This window comes from Centroberyx affinis, unplaced genomic scaffold (genome assembly GCF_046629955.1).
Source record: "Centroberyx affinis isolate AG114_WGS23_722 - 3 ecotype Tasmania unplaced genomic scaffold, CSIRO-AGI_Caff_v1 ptg000131l_1, whole genome shotgun sequence".
In the NCBI taxonomy this organism is placed as follows: Eukaryota; Metazoa; Chordata; class Actinopteri; order Beryciformes; family Berycidae; genus Centroberyx; species Centroberyx affinis.
Window position 1 is genome coordinate 569,254 of NW_027278831.1, and position 23,364 is coordinate 592,617.

At 41.4% G+C, this 23,364-nt stretch overlaps 2 protein-coding genes across 2 annotated transcripts; one reads left to right on the forward strand and one right to left on the reverse strand.

The window, feature by feature from the left end:
• Positions 1 to 885: 885 nt before the first annotated feature.
• Positions 886 to 7,450, reverse strand: ndufa8 (NADH:ubiquinone oxidoreductase subunit A8). Its single transcript, XM_071530391.1, has 4 exons — positions 7,283 to 7,450; positions 5,580 to 5,743; positions 3,022 to 3,187; positions 886 to 1,450 (listed from the first exon to the last, which is right to left on the reverse strand). The coding sequence occupies exons 1-4, from the start codon at positions 7,331 to 7,333 to the stop codon at positions 1,313 to 1,315; spliced, it is 519 nt and encodes a 172-aa protein (XP_071386492.1). The 5' UTR covers positions 7,334 to 7,450; the 3' UTR covers positions 886 to 1,312.
• A 369-nt stretch (positions 7,451 to 7,819) lies between these two features.
• On the forward strand, positions 7,820 to 22,727 carry morn5 (MORN repeat containing 5). The gene is made up of 5 exons (XM_071530356.1): positions 7,820 to 7,866; positions 8,008 to 8,155; positions 9,066 to 9,177; positions 10,578 to 10,709; positions 22,648 to 22,727. Exons 1-5 carry the CDS (start codon positions 7,820 to 7,822, stop codon positions 22,725 to 22,727), a joined length of 519 nt encoding a protein of 172 aa, XP_071386457.1.
• The last annotated feature ends 637 nt before the right edge of the window (positions 22,728 to 23,364 follow it).

The window sequence follows — 23,364 nt, forward strand, 5'->3', positions numbered from 1 at the left end:
CGTGCTCGTGCATTGGCACAGCCTGCTATGTTCCACAGGACAGTGTGCCTTGGAATTTACTTCTCATCTCCTTCCATTCTCGGTCACGTGTGTTGGCAGCACAGCATGCCCCTCTGTGCGTCTTTGAAATGACTCCTGTAGTCTTCTTCCAGTCCGGGTCAGAGACAGGAAGAGAGCTGGGAGAAAAGGAGGAAGCAGAAGCAGCTCTCTCTGGCTGCAGGTAATGACCCTGAACATTGACCCCCAACCTCACCCTCCATCAGTCTGACAATAATACACACGCTGACAAAACACAGACGTGCAAACATAGTGGTGCTGCCGACGAGTTGCCAACATTGTAGGAATTGTGCTTAGTACCATTTTAGCAGATACCATGTAGGCCCTGAATTGTGAAGCTTCCTAAAGTTAAGAAAAAGTATGGAAATATTAATCTTGTCTCATGGTAACTGAGTATTTAATAAATATGAACTCAGGGTTTCCGCACTCACTTATACATCAACTTCAAGAAGTTCTCAGTAACTTTCAAGGTCTTGTTTGGTGAAATTCAAGGATGTTTTGGGATAAGATATGACACTGCTAAAAATTAGAACGCCTCATTTATTACTCATGATTTTGTCACGTCAATTTAAAGCTGCTGCTGTATCAACACAAATCTCCATCACAGGGTTTTCCTGATGATCCTAGGAAGGAAAGAGCAATGATGAATTTTGGCGCTATATTTTAATAAAAATAAAAGTACTTTCAAGGCCATCCACTAATTTTCAAAAACTTTTAAGGCCTTATTTTCCTTTTCTCAAATCCACAAACTTTCAACAATTTTCAAGGCCTGTGGAAACCCTGTGAAATTAAAGAAATAAAAAAAAGACATCAAAAAAGGAGTTTTGAGTATTTTTATCTTTTATTATTTCACAACAACCATAACGCAGTGTGATGCATTTGTTCACTCTTTACATTTACATAAGGGGTCAGGAAAGCTGTATGGATTCATTGACTTCGTTCACACAACCATCCTTCCTTTATCAAGAAGTTGCAGGATGCTGGATGTACAGTGAATGGAGAGACCTTAGGGCATGGGCCCTGTCCAAAACCAACCCTCAGACCTTTAATGGATAACGGTGCTGAAACCAGCCTTTCAGAAGTCGAGGCTAAGGTGGAACTGCAGCCTTAATGCTTGTGCTTGCATCAGGGAGATTTCAACTTTTTAAAATATCATCAATGTATGATTAGTCGCATATAGAGTCTAGAATGTACGGTTGTTTCTGGACAGGGCGCATGGCATGGCAGGCAGAGTCGACTGGCTTTGACCTCTGCCTCACCAGCTCCAGAAGAATAGCCTGCTGCCATGTTTGGCAGGCTCCAGTTTGCCGTCGATGACTGGGTTTGGCTCGGGACGTGGCCGAGAGTGGTAGGGGTTCTCGGGGACGGGCCGTTCGGTCGAAACCTTCGTCACCTAGAAAAGAAAACGAAAATGAGGAACACTGATTTGACAGAAATACACAGTATAAACACAGTTGGTTCTAGAAGTAAACCAAAATTTAGCTTTATTTGTCTGACAAACCTGTCTGTCCAGATCCAAATAAAATTATTTCCTATCACATGTTAAAAGTTTTTCAAAAATGCAACTTCAAAACAAGATTTGGCTATTTAACAGGAATTTATCCTCTCATCAAATAACTCTGTTCTCCACGGATATGAAATCAAACAGGTAGCAGGGCCCGGAGGCACGCTCCCCTAGGAAATTTTTGCAGATGCTCACTTTCAGTGATCTAATGTTTTTTTTTTTTGGTTGTTTTGTTTTTCAAAAGGACTTGATTCTTTTAGATGAAGATGATTTCACTGATTAGCTCCTCCTCTCTGGTTGAAGGTGTTAATCAGTTTGCTACGGTGCAAAACGTTTTCCAGTTGAACAATATGTTTGCTCATAAAACCTTTTTTGGGGCAAATGAACATGCCCCAGGTGTAATGTTTGGTTGGAATGAAAACCTGCAGACTCTCGGCTCTCCATGGCACATGATTTGACACCCCAACTCTAGCCTGTGAGAAACTGTTCAAAACTTGTGTCTCTTCCTCTCTGCTCTAATTCTTGCAGCTCTTCCCTACTTCATGGCTCTCTCAGCTCTCTCTTACCCTCCCATCTTTACCTTCTCCTCTGCTCCTTCCCTCCTTTCTCACGTTCAGCAAGACTCTTGGGCTGGGTTTCTCCCAGTCTAGCATCCCATCTCTCCTTTCCTCTCTCCCTCCATTCCTTACTCTCTTGCCCACTTCCTTCTCCCAGACTGGATCTCTCCCAGCCTGAACGGTCACTCTCTTTCCTTCCTCCTGTCCTCCATCTTTCCATTGCTCACCATGGACACATTTCTCCCAGGCCTCCCTCTCTCTTTCCTCCCTCCATCTCTCCCCATGCATTCACACTGTGAGCAACATGACACAACATGTCACTGGAAGTCCATTCATTTGCTATAGAGCTGAGCAACCAGGGAAACTCTGCCGATGCGTGGATGTCAACAAGCTTGTTGGCCAAGAAAAACTGGCCATGGCTGAAGTTTTCATGCTTGACGGCCATCAACAGCCAGCCAGTTCTCTGGGCTTCCTTGTTTCTCTATCGATTTCATTCCATGAACAATAGTTCCGCCTGGCAAGTTGATTCCAGCCATTCAAAGGTTTCCACTTTTCTACAATTTTTATTCTAAAGGCTACATGAATAAATGTCTCAAAAATGTTTTTTTAGATTAATACTACCTAGTTAGCGCTTCCCAGCAAGCTATGTTAACTCATTAAAATGGCCTAATGTTATGAATGGCAAAAAACAAAGCAGGAAAAAATACATGATTTGCCTGTTCAAAACTCTGTAGTGGCATGAAACCACTACATAGTCAGAGCGTCTCACATGGCCAACACTAATAGAGCGACCCATCAACCAAGTTGCTCGTAATGTGAGCACAGTTAGTCCCTCATGTCTCCCAGGTCTCCATCTAGCATTCCATCCTCCTTTTTCAGTCCTTGTATCATCCAGTCTCTCACCTTGGACAGGTCTCCCAGATCAGGTCTCTCCCAGCCCAGCTTGTCAAGGACACAGTTGTCGAAGACTTGCTGCTTCTTACGACAATGACGCAGTTCCGTCAGGTTCGAATAGTCCAAACAGGTCCAGTACTCTGTGAAGGACTCAGCACAGTTCCCCTTGATTTGCCTAAAATGCACAGTGCAATTGAGATGAGATTTGGATCAGAATCAGAGTCAGACTGAAATAGTATCCTGAATGAGCTGAGACAGTTCCCCTTGATTTGCTTGAAAGACATAATAGAAATTGACTTAAGAGGAGTTGAAAGGGATTTCTGCATCCTGGAAAAATCCCCGCTCATCTTATGTGCTTGAACTGGTCATATAAAATGAGAAAGTGGGTTCAAATCAAAAAAAAGGTAAATAAAAAAAATATATATATCCTTAAGTCAAAACTATGCAAACTGGTCATTTAAATGGAGTTGCCCCTAAAGCTCCTTGGCAGATCCCAAAAGCACATAAAGAACCAAACCAGGTCCCAGGTGCAATTTTGCAACTTTACTCAAATCTCCTCTCATTACAATAATTACAGGTATTGCTCTTTCACAGTAATTCTCAGTTTATCTTTGGGGTCAGAGTGCTGGTTGTTTGTTTCTGTTTTAGAAGTGGAGGTGGTGTGTTATTTGAGGACCATGCACAATCTGTTTGACCCCCCCCCCCCACACACACACACACACGCGCGCGCGCGCGCACACACACACACACACACACACACACACACACACACACACACACAAGCACCTTAGTTGCTACATGGGCAATGGGTATAACCCAAGCTCTGTCTCAAACTTTTAGTAAACACAGACACAGCAGTTAAGAGTGAAAAACCCCAGACCACTTCCTCAAATACAACCCACTGGCAGTTTGATACACAAAACAGCAGCCTATAGTTAACTAATTCATGTCCTACAATGAATAGCACTTTTTTTATTGGTCAGTCAAATAAAGAAAAAAAAAGAAAAAAAAGTATAACAGAGTACAACAGGTTAAGTGATGTAAAGGCGGCGCTTTCCAGGTCCCACTTTGGTCACCAGCCCACCATGTCAAACGTGCTTTTGTTTTAACCCAAACATTTATCTACAGATCTCAAAGTAGCTATCCAGAGAGTCTAGCCAAATACCGTCTTGCTTCTACTACCCTTCTACTGCAGCTCTGAACAACAGGTCCTTCAAACCACACCATGCATGCTCCGTGCCTGACATGAGCACAGCGCCTGTCTTCAAGTCCATCAACGAGAAGGAAATGCAAAAACTCTTTTTACTGCAAACCATCAGAAGGCCTGGAGCTTCATGTGAGACCCTCAAACACTGCGTTCTCCAGCTGGCTCCAGTGCTCAGTAGCATCTTCAATCACTCCCTCCCAAAGTCCCTATCTGCTTCAAATAATTCACCATCATTCCTGTTCCCAAGCAAGACAATGTTACCTGCCTCAGTGACTTCATGCCAGTGGGAGTCATAATGAAGACTTTGAATCACCTGGTGGTGTCCAATCTCAAATGTGTGACAGACCTGCTTCTTAATCCCCTTCACTTTCCCCATGGGGAAAAGCAGCCAGTAGATAACAGTAGGTAATTTGTGTGGCATGTTATCCAGGGATATCTAGGGACTCATAGCTACAATGCCAGGATCTTGCTTGTTGATTTCAGCACCATCATGCGAGAATTCCTCCATGGCAGCTGTCCTAGATGAACATAGCCCCCTCAATCTGTGGGGGGCGTATGGACTTCCTGACAAATAGAAGGTAATTTGTGTGGCTGGCCCAAGTCTGACCCCCTTGCTGTGAGAACAGGCGCACTACAGAGATGTGTGCCATCCCCTCGTCCTGCCAACCATACATGAAACTCCTTAAGTTCGCAGATGACACCACTCTGGAAGCCATCATCTGCAAAAATGACTCCATGCACTGGAAAGAGATGGATCGTGCGACATCATGGTGTGTTGCCAACAACCTTGAGCTGATCCAAACTGTGAATATGAGCATTGACGATGAATCCGCCTGGTCATCACTCCCTAATCAATGGCTCGATGCTGAATCCAGCCAAATCATTCAGTTCCTAGGGTCTACCATCACCCATACCATCAAATGAGATGAGAGCATCTCCTGCTTAACTGCAAAATCACAAAGAAGGATGTTCTCCCCTCAACAATGGAGGATGTTCAGTTTCACCATGTTTTATTAGTCAATAATCCAACACAACCGAGTCAAAGAAGGGGTGGTGCTCCTCGTAAGACCCCTGTACACCCACACAATCTTGAGAATCCCTCTCACTTACACTTATGGGGTTCACTGTCATTTTACTACTGTTACTGTTTAGTCCATCCTAATTATAATTACCCAGCACTATTTGTGCAAACTTTGACTACTCTTAATGCCTGCACAAGTCTTTGTACACAATTGTCAATTTTCCCTCAGCAATTATGTTCATGCTCCATAATGCTCAAAACATATTTCATGCATTTTATCCTACTTAGATGGCAGCTATAGCACGGAAAAAAATTGAGATCGCTAGGTATATATGTTACCTGAAGAAGTTGAGAGCGCATTGATTGACTTTCCTCCCTTCTTCCAGACACTTCCTAGGGTCCTTCTCCTCCCAGCGGCAGAGCATGAACTCCTTGTTTGGTTTGTCACACTGGGAGCCATAGTGGTGGGCAGCAGCCTTTAGCACCGCAGATGACACATTGATCTGGACAGAGACAGAGAAACAGAAAACAGTAGGACTGGGTGAAATAAAAACTGGGTGAAAATAAATATCAATACACCAATACATGGTTATTTCATTTTCTGTGGTTCAGAATCGATTCTGCACAGCCTGATAAACACTTTAACCCCCGTTCATTTACAGAGGAGCAGGATCTTTTTCACTTTTATTAAGACTCCGCTCCTGTAGGGGTCACTCCAGCAATCGTTCCACTGCAACTTTATTAATAATAATAATAATAATAATGGCATGTACCATTAAGCCAGTGCCAGCAAATCTCAAGGCAAGCGTCTGGGCACATTTTGGATTCAACAACAAAAAGGAGCAATATGAAAGCAGTAGAAGGAATTTCATCTGTAAGCTTTGCCATTTGCTATTAAAATAATGTGGTAACACAACATATTCAAACATGTAACTGACCAGACACCAGTCAGATGTCCAGCAGTCTGTCATTAAATGTGAGAGAATTGAGCCTGTTTACTAGAGTACATATTTACATTCAAGTCACAGAGATGAGCAAGTTATTTCAGTGTACTAGAGTACACATAAGTGCATTTTCACATTTAATTTGATAAAGAGGAATGGGAATATTAAAAGTCAGATTTTGCCTCAATTTGTCCCCTAATCCATATCAAGAATGCACATAATCATGTATCACAATACTAAAAACATGTTTGTATCATTTCAATGCAAGTTAAAGTCATACAGACTATACATAATATTGATAATGTGTCAAGTATCAGATTATATCAGATCTTGTATTGTAATCCACAGCATCAAACAAATCGTATTGTGAGGTCCTTGACAATACCCAGCCCTAGAACAGCCACTCATATTTCAGATAGAAAAATACAACATATTAATTTAGTAAGGGGATGGTGGGGAGATAAACACGTTTTCCATTACACTTCACTTTTGTAAACAGTGAGTTTCAACGATCAGACTATTCAATTTGAAAATCATATGCAGCAGTACTGTTTATCAAGTCCTCGTATGGATATTAAAAAGATACCAGGTGCTGCCGGCCAAGTTCTGACTTTCAAGGACAAGTTGAAAGTGTCATAATAACACAGCTGACAGGTAGCCAGACATTGCGGGTAGACACTGTCCTGTCATCACAGTGGTCAAATCAAGAGTTTATGATGACCAGGAAAAGTGCGATTATGAAGCCCTACACATGTTTAGGCGGCTACTGAAGCAGAAACAAACAGTTTTAACAGCAAGTCGGCACCTGCATCGCCAACGCCACTTTAAAGCCATTTGATTACTTTATTTCATGGCCCTAGGGTGGCTATTCAGCGGCTTCAACTGCTTCCCCAAAAATAATTCACTGTCTTTGTTAACTTTAAGTTATCTATTAAACTTCCCCTCCTGACAGAAGACTGGGAGTCACAAATTATCTCACGTCAATAAGCAAATAAACCATCTAGTAGCTAACGTTAGCGTTAGCCAGCTGGTTAGCATGTTTGCTTAGACATGTCATATTATGTTTCTTACAAGCTAAACATCCATCGATAAACTCACCTCGTCCACATTCAGCTCCTGCAAGGTGGGGATGTCCACCGTAGTGGGCATGGTTCGGTCTCTGTACAATGAAACAAACGCAAAGAATCAAATTTGACTACTGAAACACATCCAAGGTCCTCGTATGACAACAGGACGAGCGACGAGGCCGCTAGGAAGGTCAGTTTACTGCGCCTGCTAGCAGCTTGGAGGCGCATCCCAATGACGCACTCGGCAGAGCGACCGACTCTGCGCAAGCGCACTTAGGGACTCAGCACTTAAAAATGTATGAAAGTAAGTTGGATAATTTTGTTTTGTAGACTTTTGTTTTCGGTATTTTTAAAACATTTCGAAAGAGTACGATGACAGACATCCCATTGTTGTTGTTGAATGGCTTCATCGTTAAGCAAAAACAGATTGGTCTTGCTTTGGCTCTGTTGCCATGTTTCCATGGCAACGCTGTCAAGCGCCTTACTTTCTTGCCCAGTGCTGCTGCTGTTGCACGACTGTATCCTTCCTTGTTTTATTTTGACGAGACAGAGTACTAGCAAAGCAAGGATGGAGTTTATTGGGAGCAGTTATAAAGGAGATGTGAAAAATGGCAGGTAAACGAAAATGTCTGTTCATAACCCTAACCGGCAGGAACTTGTCATACATAACAAAATTAATAAATTCACATTGCGGTTAGCTTTGGGGTTAGCATAAGGTTTACAAAGCACTAGCCGTCTCTCTCTTCTCTCCCATAGGATGGAAGGAACAGGAGAATACACATTTCCCACAGAGACCAAATATGTAGGAGAGATGAAGGATGGGATGTTCCATGGCAAAGGAGTGCTGTACTTTCCAAATGGAAGTAAATATGAAGGAACCTGGGAGAAGGGTCTAGCTAAACAGGTGTGGAATTCTGTGTGTGTGTGTGTGTTTGTGTGTGTGTATGTGTGTGTGTGTGTGTGTATTTGTGTGTGTCCCGTGTGGCTGGGTGTGCGTGTCCCTGCATGCATGTCAGGCTGTATGCATCCACATGCATGACTGTGTGTTTCACATTGGTTATAGTTGATATTACATCTGGTCCCCTTTAGCAATCACTCACTGTTATTGTCGTAGTTATTAGGTTTCTCTCCCTCCTCCGACATGTGCTCTCTGCATGTCCTAAACACATACTTGTGTGCTCTGATGCAATCATTCATGGGCCTGGGCCACAATAATGATCACTCCAATTATTATCATCATTTCAACTGTGGTTCATTTGAAATGATAGCAACTCTGAACCATGACCAAATATGTCTAGGCCTAGACTGCCCCACCTGCGTCCCTGCCAGCCCAGGAAAACCTCCCTCCATTCAATACAGGCCTAAACCATCCAGTGAATGGAAGAAATTCAAACTCTGTAAATGATAGCTGGTTTTAAAACTATAGTCCATTCTATAACTTGCACCTGTCCCTTAGAATATGTATGAGGTGGTTTCAAGGCCTAGATTTGTGATAGAAAATATTTTTATGATTAAGTTCAAATGTCACTGCAACTTCTATATTTGTACATCACTTCTCTTAATAACATCGTAAAGAGCTGTAAAATAAAAATGACAAAACAAACATATCAATTAACAATCAGCTATATTTAAGGGAAAACCTGTGGAACTAGAAAAGCCAATGTCATACAAATATTGCACAAAGTCAGATTTTCTCTTTTGCATTATGAAATGAGATTTCATTCCTAGAAGATGCTGCTTAATTTATGACTGAGTGAAGGATGAAGGTGATTTTATGATGGTGATTTATGTGTTTCAATGTGTTCGCTCACAAGGGGAGCTTCACCTTTGCTGATGGTCTGGACTACCAGGAGAAGGACTGGGAGTACTGTGATGGTTATGACAGGCGCTTCTACAGTGAAAGGTGTAATGGACTCAAACCTGCAGGTTGGGATCCATTTATTTGCTCATTAATTTAGACGAGCATGGTTTCTCCCCTTCCCCACTTCCACACAAACACAAACACCATCATATAGCTTATGAATGGAATAAACTTTGCCTAGAATTGAAACATTGTTAATAAAGTGAGGTCTAGAGCAGTGGTTCTCAACCTTTTTGGCTTGTGACCCCTTAAAACAAAGCGATGTCTACTCGCGACCCCCTGTCACAGGCTGCATATGCTTGGTGAACAGTTCAAACAAAGAATGATTGAATGATTTTTTTCATTTGATTAATTACCTGAGGAGGCCTAGAGGCTTAAAACTATTCAGCATTTCACAAGAAAAAAGGCAAAAATTAGAGAAAAATCAGAAAAGTAAACATGATAATATAGAAATATGTTTTTTTCCTATCCTATAAATTATCTCACGACCCCCAAAAATTGTCTCGCAACCCTCTGGGGGTCCCGATCCCCAGGTTGAGAACCACTGGTCTAGAGTATGTGTTGGAGTGAGTGTTCAAACTCAAGGTAAAATCTACTGTAAAGTGTTTTTGTTTTTTTGTGTCAATATTAACAGTCAATATTGTGGACATGAATAACTCTCTTCCAAAGCCAGACACCTGAAAATTAAGTGCATGTTCACAATATTCTGTGTTTTGTTTTTGTTTTGTTTTTTGTAGAAAAAGCCTCCACAACAACTTTTTGTACTAAAAAGGAAAAGCGGGTCATGTGTACTTTGCATCCATAATCAGCAAACAGTACTTAAATACAACTCTCAGACACTCCGAAACTCCTATAACAGCCAATGTGCTCCCATACCCACTCAGAGTAACTACTGCCAACTTTTCTAGTGGTACATTCCCCATTTTCATTCTGTTTGTTGTTATTGTAAAGTGTCAGCTGTGATCGGTTGCCTCCCAAAAAAAGCGGTCCACATCATGTCTACATGTGTAAATGGAACTCTTCTCAGCTTCTCAGCTCAGCTCTGCTCTGCTCTGCCTAAAACAGGGTTCCCATGGGCCTTGAAAATCCACTCATAACCTTTGATATAAAAATGGGACCTGCATGTTGGGAAAAAAAAAGAGGAATGCTGTGAACATTGCCTAAGACTCAAAGCTGTGATGTCATTCAGATGTAAAATCTGTAACTGCTCCATTGAGAATGAATTAAATTAATACACTGACTCTTCTGCAAATAAATTGCTTGAGACGCATGTATTGACTGTGCAACGAGAAGACTGGTAGCAGATTCACTTGTGTGTGCATGTCTTTGAGGGGGAAAGCCATGCACATGAGGAGAACATGCAAATTCCACACAGAAAGCAGCGGGGCCGAGAGTCAAACCCACAACCTTCTTGCTAACCACTGAGCCGCCCCTATTGCTACTAAAACCTGTTGTGTCCACACAGGAGAATCTCAGCTGACGGACCTGGACCCTCCTCGTGTCATTCCTGAGGGGTGTTATGACTGTGGAGACGGTTTCTACGACCCCACCACCAGGGTCATCACTGCCTACACCGGCATGTTCCTCAGGAACGCAGGTGAGACAGGAAACTTACAGGTTGTATCACTTAGGTCTATTGAGTCAACTTATTATTATCACTTTAAGTGATAATATTTATATCAAATTCAGAAGGCAGTAGCATTTGTTACCAATGCTGACCACAGCTAGCAGCAACATTTTTTTTATGTTAGTTGCAAGGCCTGGCCATCCCTTTAGCTAATTTTAACAATTAACAAATCACTAGCCTAGTGTTAGCCTACTTTTAGGTGTTTTTGCAAAGAACCTAAGATGACAGCTGTGGTTGGTTTGCCTGTGGTTTGCTTGGAGTGTTTTGGGAGAGTTTTTGCACAACCAGAGCGAAGGTGCTTCCTTTAAGTAGCAAGTGCACAGAGATGAACAGGCATGACACTCTCCTTATCTTTTATGGTGTTTTTTGGATGTAAATAAAACACCTGTATTTTATACCCTACCCTAATTTTGCAAAAATGACACACCCATTAATGTTACCTGTTCATTTACTTAGCAAGGCACACTGGGCAGGATCATGTCAAACAAACAGATGTTCAATTAATTCCCATAATACTCACATATTGCAAGGTTTTATTGAGTTTAAAATGTCTTCACAGAAAATATTGATGTAGACTACAGCTTATTTTCAACTCTGATGTACAATTCTGGAAAGTTGGACACACTTCCACTTTGAAAGGTCAACAGCAAACTGTGTCAATGTTCAAATATTTTCAATATTGAACTCAGTGCGTGACACCAAAGGTAGCGCTGCCTCAAACACTCAATTTGTCATCTCATTGGTCAGGGTTAATTCTTGAAGTGGTGATATGTAACTATGATGAAATAAAGGCGGAACTAATCAGAATGACAAGTAAATTGAAAGTAAAAAACACAAAAAACAAGTAACTTTGTTATGTTTTCCCTTACGTTAACCTAGGATTTATCGCCATGCAAATTCGAAGAGTGCTGAAGACTGCGATTCATACGGGCTGGACACCAGGCTAGGATTTAACCTGACCAATGGCAAATTGAGTGCTTTGTCACCTAATTACTGTCAATCAATTGTCATCACCTGTGTCTTTTGGTTATTTTTTGGGGGCACATACATTTGTAATCTATCACAGTCTGCCTTTTCTTGTCCTTGGTATGTCTGGTTATTGTTTGCTGATTGTTTTGCACTGTGCACTCAAGTGTTTGATGGCTTCTGCTTATGCCACCAATACAGTAATCAGTCTATTTATCAAGATTCAGCAGGTCTGATAATGCATGAATAACTCATGAATAAAATGCTAATTTCATTTTTTTTATTGACTTGTTCTCAAGATTGGTTTTGGCCACATAATTCATTGATTGTATCACTAAGGTAGTGGAAATTGTTCAAAGTCAAAATAGCAGGGCTGCAAAATAAATGCATATTTCTTCTAAATAGTGCTGAATCAAGCCAGAGTAAATGTTTCATTGCTTTGCTAACAACCCAAGTAGTCCAACAGTCCATGTAAACCCTACAGTTAATACGTGGGCAGTGACAGCTCAATTATGAGGACGCTCATTTTGGCTCCACTGACAAATTGACGTGGAAGTCAGTTTAGTCCAATTTTTATCTACATTTTTTATGTAATAGAGAAACCTCTCGCACATAAAAAAAAAAGCATCAAAAAGCCCTATCATCAGCCATCTTAGTATTGAGGGATGAAGACATGTTATTGTTGCTGCCTCATCATAGAAGATGATAGTTTCATGTCCCATACTGCTCAACAACTCAACATTACTGAGCTTCCAGTTCTCAAGGCTATAAACAGACCACATACAAAAAGTCTTGTTGAAGTTACTTTAAACCATGTTGAAGTTTTTGTATTGAAATTGTTTCAGGCAAGACCCGTGCCTTTGCCCATTTTTAATAAATGCAACTCCGAAAGCCAACATTGTACTCTGCACAGTCTAGCCATATGGGAAGCATTTGATAACAATGAACCTATGGAGTGATGTTAAATGGATTATCCCTGGATTCCCTGATGGTAGATTATTGCTACAACTCATCTGATAAGCATGCCTCTATATTGCAGTCATTTTAAAAGTTTTTTTTGTTGTTTTTCAAAAGTGGAAAATTCAAAACACATTTTTCCACTGATCGGGTGCCCAATGTCGGAAATCCTGATTTGAAGGGAATGCAGTCTGTCAGGTGTCCAGATAGGAATTCCCAAATTCTGACATCTCCTGCCAAGTTTTTTTCTCCCTGCCATGATTTTACATCACTAGACAATGTCATGAATTAGGCTGGGGGTTATGAATCTGATTTTGTGTGTGTGTGTGTGTATCTGGGAGGCAGGGAGGACAATTTATAGACAGAAGTCTTCGGGTACAACCATTTGCTTAAGGATCTGAAACGGAGCCAGCGGTCCCTAACAGGAGTTTGTTTTGGGTCCAGTAAGGTAGAGTCCAGTTTTATTGCTATGCATTTGAATTCTCATTTTTATTGGACCTGAGCAGTACCTAAACATTGCTTTAATCACTAGTACATGCATGAAAATGTTTTAAAATCTCTTATCATGATTAGATTTTCTCTTACACAAGATGTTATATTGCAGTCTGGCGGTCTTGCTGGACTTTTGCAACTTGGTTTTAAGTGCATAGGAAATTTTGCACTAAAAGTGATCAGACACAGTCCAGCTATAGCTGCAATGTCTCATGAGTGTGTGTTTCCTTTTTGTGTTAGTTTGTTAGATTGTTTGTTTGCCACATTACAAATGCAGGTATGTTTTATATGATTCCTGGCAGAAGTTATGAAGGTATGATTGATTAGCTGCCTAAGGAAGGAATGTATCTTTGGAAAGAATATCTGATTAACTACATGCAATATAATACAGATTAGAATCCCTTATATTAATCATAGTCTGATCCACAAACACACAAATCCCATTTACATGTGTTTGGAGATAGAAAGAAACAGAGGAGAAGATGCACCTCCTCACCAGATGTCATCGACATCTGTAAGAAGACAAAATATGTTTTGAGATTCTTTCCTTGCTGTGGGTTGTTCATCATCATTATAGTTCTGGTATTGATCAGTGAACTGGGAGAGAGAGAGAGAAAGAGAGAGAGAGAGGGAGAGGGAGGAAGAGAACAAGAAAGGATGAGAGAGAGATTTTTTGGGAGTTATGTTGAGATGAAAAAGAAGGGGAACTGAACGATTTCCAACAGCACTCTGACTCACTGTTTTGATTCAGATAAATGTGAAGTCAAACAGGAACTATTTAATTGATTTGTGCTTTTATGTGTCAGTTTGGCAGATGGATTGTGTTCATGTCCATGTGTGCATGAGTGTGTGTGTGTGTGTGCGTGTGTGTGTGTGTGTGTGTGTGTGTGTGTGTGTGTGTGTGTGTGTGTGTGTGTACACCAGTCATCAGCCAAATCTTGGTAAATTTTAACATTGTATTTGAACAACCATTGTTCAGAGGCTGACTTTCCCTGACTGCTGTGGCTGGTTGGTGTAAACCCTGAGATATATGCATGCGTGTATGTGTCAGACCTACTGTAAGGTGTCATTGTGACCCCCAGGATACTGTGTGTCACAAATTTTTGGATAGCATACATTACAACCACGCTCATCTGTGCTTTTAATGATTCTAACAGCTAGTGTGTGTACGTGTGTGTGTGTGTGTGTGCATATAGGTTGTTGTGTTTCTGTGTATATACATTATTACACGCTCATGCCCATGTGTGTTTGTCTTGGTATGTAATTCTTGGAGAAGAATGCTCCTGTATCCTGTATGGATTTATTTTCATCCCTAAGAGGTGAAGGCACATTTGTCAGAGTGGGTGTGAAGACAGAATTTATTGCCTCATGGCTTCCGCCCAGGATGAGAGAGAGAGAGCAGAAGTCCAATGATGATGGGACACAGGGAAGAACCGGCCTCCCAGAGGGGACATTTGCTGGGGGGAGGAAAGAGGAAGGAGCTCCCCCGTGTAGCGGTCACAACTGGTGGATGTAGGACAAGGAGGAGCCAAGGGGGATGGCACAGGGAAGCCAAAGCCTTATATCTATAAAAGTCGCAACACTGAGGGGTCTGGAACTGTTTTAAACCTCAATGATTCTGTTTTTACATCTTGGAACTACATTTTGTTGCTAGGAAATATCAGTCAAAACTCTGCTTACTGGCCAAACTTGACCTGTTGCTATGTCCTGCCCACCTTAGTTACCGTTGTTAACTTGACAAACAATCCTACTTGGCATATTGCCAAATAGCAAAACAATAGGATCTGTTACTGATATTCCCCAAGAGGTTATAGATTATTTTTGGAGACGGACCGATTTCATGTCATCAAGTAGCTGCCAAAAGGCCTACACTATGCTTTGGAGGGATATGTCCAGAATTAAGTATGCCGGAGGACATACGGAAATTAGAAGCAATGGCATATTGTTGTAAATGCAAGAGGGAGAAACTCCACTTCACAGTTATCATCACTGAAAACAACATACATGAACCTCATTCTTCATGAACTGCGGGGTAAGGAAGCCAGCCGCACTAAGACGACATCTGATTACAAAGCACCTAAATTATGCAAGCAAACCAATTAATATTTTCCCACAAAGAGTGAGGAATATACCCACCAGAGAACACGGATGGTGAACTTGGCCACAATTTCAGAGAAAGCAGAGAAGGCAATGTATTTGGTGGCTCAAATAGCAAGGACTTACTGACGCATTTAACTTGTTAAACAGCCTCAACCTGTACATACGAGGCAGGTACGCATCTATCCTGTAAGTCCGCGACAAAACCAGCGCATTAATGAAGAAAACAGAGCTACGGATATGAAGACACCATAATATCCATGTTTCCCCAACTGGCTGAGTTTCTCCACACAACAAACCTGTCTGTGGATGTAGTGAGAGAAGTCGTCAGTAATCACCTGGCTTCACTGAGTGAACATTTCAGCTCATACTTCTCTTATGTACACCGATGGTTGGAACTGGGTGTGGGATCCTTTTTGCCACAGCTACAACAACTTCAAGCGGCCTTACTGGCGAGGCAGAACAGGGGCTGTCCTGTGATAGAACATTGAAGGCCCAATTACAACAGATGTGTCACGTAGACTTTTGGCCCTGCCTCTCACATGAGTATCCTGAACTCACTCCCATGGCCATGAGAATACTGCTTCCCTTTCCTACCACTTACCTCTCTGCAAGGCATCATTCTCCACTTTGACTGCGATGAAGACCAAGACAGGGCTCGGCTGCATGTGGAAAATGATCTTCAAGTTCGCCTGTCATCCAACACTTCAACAAACATGCTGTGAGAGACAAGCACACGCATCGCATTTATAAATGTGAGGTAGGCTATTTTGTTTTGAACAAAGATCTGAGGAACGATATATTTCTAGATTCCAATATCTTGCCAAATAACACTATGGTTCAATTACTGTGTAAGGCTGCCAGATAGTGGTAAAGGATAGTGTATATTCCTTGCCAAATAAGCATGTTATGGATGGACCGAGGACAGCAGGATGGGGAGGCTGGTGTCTAGAAGGAGTACAGGCAATTTCAGGAAACGATCTCTCTTCCCATGTTGTCATTAGTGCTGTAGAAATGAACTGCGCTCACGACGCTTTGCCAATGTGGCTAGTAGCTAAATGAATCGGGTTTCTGGCGATTGCAAAGGTTGGAAGGATGATCTTGCGCCAAGATTTCCATTTAGCTTGTGTAAGCTTGTAGTCATGGCTGTTTCTGAGGTTGATGCTGTTTGTCTTATATTTGTAGCCAGTTACAGAGCTGTTGTCGGGACAGGCCTGTAGAGCCTGAGATTTGTCTCAGTCCAATCAGATTTACATGGTACACAATTTCAAATTAAGAGTTTAACACCCCAAAAACCACAGTAATGTGTCCATGCCTCAATTCTAAGTAATCTATGTCGCAATCATGAATGAGGCCTTCGAAAACTTTCTCCCCATGAAGCCTGGAAACCATGGCCTAGTGGTTAGAGAGGCCATCCTTCAACTGAATGAACCAGTTTCAAGTCTGACTCAGCCCCCATGCCAAGTAAGAAATAGTGCAGCTACCTGTCTTATCCAAGCTACAATAAATTCTAGTATGAGTGTAGCTGATAGTTGTTGAATTGTACCTTTTCATTCTCTCATTTAATTCTCTCGCTGATAACTTGAAGTAGGTTACAGTGGCCATATCATTGACTAATGCATAATGTGTGGACCTTTGGTGTGCCAGAGATAAAGCTGAGTCCTGCACACGTCTACCTGAAGAGTGGCATAAGCTAAGAGGCAAACAAACAGAGAGCCAACTCATAACATTGGTAGTTCTTGCAAAAGCCAAAGAAAACAGGAAAAGACTGCTGGTTATTTGCTTCTACACTCCAGTGTTGCTGTATTGACAGTCGCTGAAGCTCATGTGAGGGTAGCATATTTTACATCGCTAACTTTTATTTTTGCTTTCAGGAGAGAGAGTCAGGAGTGAAACTGGAAGCTTGGATTCACAGTTTCATTAGAACTTGTAAAAGCTGCAAGGGCCTTGACATTTCATCAATTTTGTACTCATGTATTTGTGGGACACGTTCTTGGGGAGCCGTTTCAATGCTGTTTCAAGTTATTATGCTGCTCATAACTAAAGTACTGGAAATAGTTTGAAAGTTCACTGTCATGCAAGATTTCTGGTGTCAGTTGATTTGGAAACTGCCTTCGTCACAACTCAGCAATTTCCACATTTTTTTGAGGCAGTAGATTCTGTGATCCTTCCAATTTTCTCTCTACTCCCATCCTTGGCTACTCCTTTGCTGGATGATGCCTTACCGCTGGTGGCTGCTCTTCTTCTAGACAAATACATGTTTACCAATACACAGCATCTTCAGTGTCATTAGGGTTATCAAGTGGACACCTCCCATCACTGGTGTTTAATTGAATGAGGCCCAAGACACCTGCAGAAGGCTCAACAGAAAGATCTGGCATCCCAGAACCACTGTGCTCCTACACCAGCTCTCAATGTGCTCCCATGTGTGTATATATATATATATATTAGCTACACATTGTTTTGGTGTTTTCGTGCTTTATTGTGACAATAATTTTTCTTCCTGTAACCCGCAGTGTTAAACAAATCCCACCCATGTTTTACCACTGTGCAGACAACATTCCCATGTCCCTCTCTCCAGATGCATACCAACATCAACAACAATAAAAAACATCAAACCTTCAACTTGCAGGAAGCAAGAAAACTCAAATTGAAATAAAAGCACATGCTGCCCATGGCTAAGGGAACAAAAGAGAGAAGGGAGGTTGATTGCCTCTGAATGTGTAAAGATAATGTAAAGGAGAAACGTTACAAAGGCATTGATTCAGTCCACATATTACCCGAAACCCTTCACTGTTAAAGCATCAAGCTCAGAACACCAGACACCATTATATGTGACAAGGACAAACTGGATTGTTTGAGGTTTAATCTCCTTTAGAGGTTTAGTCTCCTTCAGAGGCATGACAGTGGCAGAGGAAGCCTCAACCATCAAAGACTTCTGTGTGGTCAAAAATATGGCATCCAAGTATAAAACATAACTGCTATTATCAATCCAAAGACAGCTACTTTTAATCAGACTTGACTTTGGTAACATTTACACAAGACATGAGGAAGTTTACAGTTTACAGATCAATACAATTATTTAAAAGCTCTGTGCATTTCATGTCATTAACTACTGTGGCAAGAAATGTGTCCAACATCTTTCGCTGACTCCTTTGTCCTTTGTCTGTCCAGAAGCGGGACCATCTCTAGGCGCCTTGTTCATTTTTTTGTGTTTCCACACAGCTTGATCCATAGCAGACATCTTTCAGTGTCTTGCTTTGGTTTGGGATGAGATTTTGTTTTTCTGTTTTCGAGTTGTCCGAGGCTTACGGCTTTCAAGCGAGGGTTGGACAATTTGTGTTCAAGGGGACGGATTGAACGATAAATCAGTTGAGTTGATCGATGGAAATTTGCTGCAGTGAACAATCTGTTGGGAAGTAGTGGGAATGATTGGGTCCAAGTCTTTTTGGCCAAGAGACGCAGGGACAGGATGAGGGAGAAAAACTGGGAGGGAGGAAGGAATCTCAAGCAGCAGCAGCCAGAGTCAGACAGGTCATCTGGACACCAGCTAGCATCTTGCAAGGCATAGAAAATGGAAAGAAAAGAGTGTGTGTGAGTGAGTGTGTCTGTGTGTGTGTGTGTGTGTGTGTGTGTGTGTGTGTGTGTGTGACTGTACGTGTGTGTGTGTCAGCGGCATTGTAGAGGGTGAAAGATGAACATCCAGGGATAGCAGGCTGTTGCTGCTGGCTGTTGCTCCTCCCGACCTTCTTCACAACCTCCCAACCTGTTCTTTAATGCCACAGGAACTAGTCATGATGTATTAGACTTGCAGATTTTCATCTCTTCAACCAAGGAATCTATAAATAAGAAAAGGGCAATATGTCACCGCACAGCACTTGAGTCTACATGAGAACAAAACTGAAAAGGTCTAATAGCGCAGTAGGCATAGTGGTGAGTTGGCAGTCCATTCCATATCTTCCCTCTCAGTATTAAAGATGATGTGTGAAGTTGATGGAGTTGTTGGTAATTTGTTATTGAGTTAGCCTCTAGGTCTAAAAGAAGTGTGCTAAAAAAACAATGAACACGGTTTTGCTAATAATGGAAGGAAAACCTGTTGAATCAAGAGAATGATAATCAGAAAAACAATAAATAAATAAATATGCAGGCATGACCAACATTAAGACTGTTGTGAAAAATATAAATTCAAGAGGGATAGCATTTTGTGTTTCTTGAATTACTTTGACATGAACACAAATCAATAAACCACTAGTTCACTCCTATACATTTACACAAACACTATGGTGTTAAAAAAAAAAAATTGAGTTAATTAATTAGGAAATTGCAAATATGATAGTGTGTTAATTTTATATTTTTTTTTATTGATTGTATTTTTATAGTGATGTGAGAGCATTACAATAAACAGATCCACCCCTACTACCACCCCAGTGTCACAGTTAACCAGAACAACACAAATAGCCTAAAGCAAACAGAGTGGAACACACTGAAGCGATTACTCTTAAAATGAAACACAAATAACAATAATCAACAAAGACATAGACAATACAAACAGCTCTAAAAAAAAAAAAAGAAGACATATTTTATTCACTCTTTCTCAAACTTCCAGAGACACATAATTGTATTTAATTGGTATAGTTCATGAAGTTTGCTGTTGTTTCAATTTGGAGGTATAAAACATTTGCATTACACTATAAAACTGTAATTAAAAAAGAATGGGGGGAAAAGATGCATAGGCCACATCTGCACAATCAAATCTCCACCACTGATTGAACATGTTCTGTTACTACAAACACACACTCACACACATGCGCACACGCACACACACACACACACACACACACAAACTTGGTTCTGTTACATTGCTGTTCTCCCTTGGCAACGAGCAGCAACACGCAGCAGCAGTCCAGGAGGCAGCAGCAGCCCAGCGGGGGGGGCGTGTATTGCCATATTGTTTGTAGCACTTTCCTGTTTCTGGAATAACCGCTTCCCTTTGAAACTCTGCACAGAAAGAGTTCCACATTCAAAACATTCCACTGCCAAGGAAAACACCTCTGGTGACCAAAATGCTGCCCCTCCCTTTGTCCCGGTCCAGCTGAGGTGTTTCACAGACAGATAAAATCAGCCCGGGCCCATGGGGACTGGAACATATCCTTATACGGCCTTTCCTGAAACTCTCCCACTTTTCATGTAGCCGTTAAAACACCATAAAACAGAATTCACATGTTACTGTAATCATATGAGCTTGTGGCAGTTAAATCAATAATTTTGAAGATCGGTATCACTCCTTCAAAGGTAGAAACCAGAAAACCGATGCTCTAATCTATGATGTCATCAAGACACAAAACCCAGGGCCGCTCCATTGGCAATGAATTGGAGACAGATGACCTGCATGTTTGTTTGAGTGTTTGCTTGAACTTTTACGTTTAGGTAAGTTTGATTTCCTTCAGTTGTGAACCAGAAAATGTGCCTATATTTGCATATAATGACCCTGCATGCTGTAACTGAGTCACCAAGTTGGTCTCCCAGTCCCTGTCAGTGGATCAGGTCCAGGATTTGTCTCTTGATTACATCATTAAGAGTAACAGCTCTCCTATTTCTATGAAGATATGCAAATTCTGTTTCTGTTTCGCCATCAAATCCAGCAGAATTCAGTCATCTCTTATGCAAATTACCCTAGTGTAAAAAAGCATGAGCTGCTTTTTGCTTTTGTTAATTAAGCCAGTGTGTGTGTGTGTGTGTGTGTGTGTGTGTGTCTGTGTGTCTGTGTGTGTCTGTGTGTGTCTGTGTGCGTGTGTTTGGGTTTATGTGTTTAACTCACTGCCATTAGGTTGGAAGGAAACACTTTTCCCTCTGAGTGTATTTTAAGGATTAAGATAAACAGACTTTAACAAGGTGCCATTATCGCTTCCACACACTCTCTCTCCTGTGTACACTGCATAAAGGTCATCCACGCAGGTTATTACAGTGGAGATGGATATCAACCAGAAAAATGTTTAATAAACAAGGGTGTGTGCTACACTTTTTTTAATAGGATTTTATCCATAAAGGCATAATGAATGTAATATGATTGATTTTGTTGCAGCCTATTTAAATAGCCTTGTACACAATCACGGACAGTATGTCTACTTCACTCATATATTTTTTTATTTTATATTTTGGTTTTTGCTTAGGTTATAGGCTATAATGCAAGTCTAATCATGATAATACGTTCATTAGGTATAGGCCTATGTTAAATGTATTGACACAAAAAAATAACAAGCTATTGGGCCCACAGGTGAAGCAGCAGAATTTTCCTGTATCCTTAGATTGCAGGAAATTAACTAACCGCCCAGCCACCTGTGCCCCCACACAGATTAAGGTATCAATTATAGATGACTTAAATACTCGGATAAACGCTGCTATACAATCTCGAGAGGGCAGAATTACAGCAAATATGAAAATGTCTCAATCTAATGATCATTAAGGCCGAGCTGTGGGACACTAATTGCGGTCAGTCCCTCTTGGCCACGCACGCGATCAGGAACGCAGTAATTAGCCTACTTTTACAATATGGCCTACGCTGGAGAAGAAATGTGCCACAAAGACTGGTGGAAATGTTTGCGTGGCAGCTGCTCGCGGATCCCGGCGTGGAAACGGGATTACTGGTGACGCAAATCTTCAAATGACCTCGCGATCAGAGCCGGGAGGCAGGTAGAGGGGCGAGGGAGCGCAGCGCGTGAGGGAGAGAGGAGACTTGAAGAGGCTGTTAGTGTTAAAGCCCATTGCTGGCAATTACACACAATCAGTCCGAGAGCTGGAGACCTGCTCCCTTACAATGGAGCCCCACGCGCAGTAGAACCTGGGGGTGAGGCCCGCGAGCCGCTCAAGTGCGTGCAGCTGCGCGCGCTCCAGAAAAAGCTTACTTCCCCTGCAATTAGCAACGCATTTCAGTTTTAACAATGAAAAACTGGTTTATTATCAGCTCCTCTGGCAGTCGTTTCGCTTAAAAAAAAATTGGCGTCCATTTTTGGGTTATTATTTATTGGTGTCTGAAGTGGCTCCGAGAAGTTATTTTCTCCTAATTGTCGGGCCTATCTTGATTCGACAAATTTACCCGAGACTTGAATGGCACTTCAGTGTTTCAGCTTCACAGCAAAATGACCTCTGGCTTAATTATGCAGGCTACTGGTTATTTGAGATTTTAAACGAGTGAGTTTAACAAAATGGCTACGGCAATTGCTTTATATGTCCTATACCTAGCCTACCTTTTATATTTAGAATAAATCTGCAGTGTTGATCATCAGCATTTTTTTTCTCTCTTTTGATTCTAGGCTAATCGTTTACGACTTTGGAACGATTTAGTATTATTTCAAACTTTAATTCCCAATTAATCCTCCTAATTAAATCCGTTCCACAGATGACCAAGAGCACGAGTGGATCGTGCGCACTTGTCGAAAAGCTTGGGATGAGATTGTTGGCCGCGATCCTGACATCTAGAAGAAAACACATCCACATCTGGAGGAACTGGACGTGAAGAGAGTAATTTTAACTTTTAATGCAATTAAATTACACTTTCCATTCCAGCAACATGGTGACTTTCTAGTTATTTATATCTTCAATCTTTTCTTTTTTTGTTTTAGAGCTAGAGGAAATGTAGAAATATTGTTTTGTTTGGGAAGTAAACCTATAATATACGTTACTCCTGTGATTTATGGTAGGCTATATTGTATAGTTGTATGGTTGCCTACATTCGTTTTTGTTTAGTTTTTTTTGCAGTTAATTTATGTGTATTTGCAAGAAATATAATGAAAGAAACACAAATCATGCAACTAGGTTTCCTTCCTGGATTTGCAGTGTATTTTTTCCCTCCTTGCTCATGTTGCTGCAGCGCTGCATGCTTTTCAGTATATTCAACGTCATCAGCACGGTGTGTGTGTGTGTGTGTGTGTGTGTGTGTGTGTGTGTGTGTGTGTGAGCGAGCGAGAGAGAGAGAGGGAGGAGGAGGGAGGTCTGAGAGCTATTCTTGACATTTATGTTGTTTTGAGCAAATGTACAATATTTATTTGACCTCCATCAGAACTCTTGGCTGCAAGCCAGGAGCTTATTGTCTAAATAAAACTTTTATTTATTAAGA

Excerpts from the sequence above, each read along its gene's own strand:
- ndufa8 (XM_071530391.1), bottom strand. The coding sequence starts at position 7,333 with ATGCCCACTACGGTGGACATCCCCACCTTGCAGGAGCTGAATGTGGAC. Across the intron at positions 5,744-7,282 it reads AGGAGCTGAATGTGGACGAG|ATCAATGTGTCATCTGCGGT; the intron begins GTGAGTTTATCG and ends GTCTCTGTCCAG. Across the intron at positions 1,451-3,021 it reads ATCTGGGAGACCTGTCCAAG|GTGACGAAGGTTTCGACCGA; the intron begins GTGAGAGACTGG and ends TTTCTTTTCTAG.
- morn5 (XM_071530356.1), top strand. The coding sequence starts at position 7,820 with ATGGAGTTTATTGGGAGCAGTTATAAAGGAGATGTGAAAAATGGCAG. Across the intron at positions 8,156-9,065 it reads AGAAGGGTCTAGCTAAACAG|GGGAGCTTCACCTTTGCTGA; the intron begins GTGTGGAATTCT and ends TTCGCTCACAAG. Across the intron at positions 9,178-10,577 it reads TAATGGACTCAAACCTGCAG|GAGAATCTCAGCTGACGGAC; the intron begins GTTGGGATCCAT and ends GTGTCCACACAG.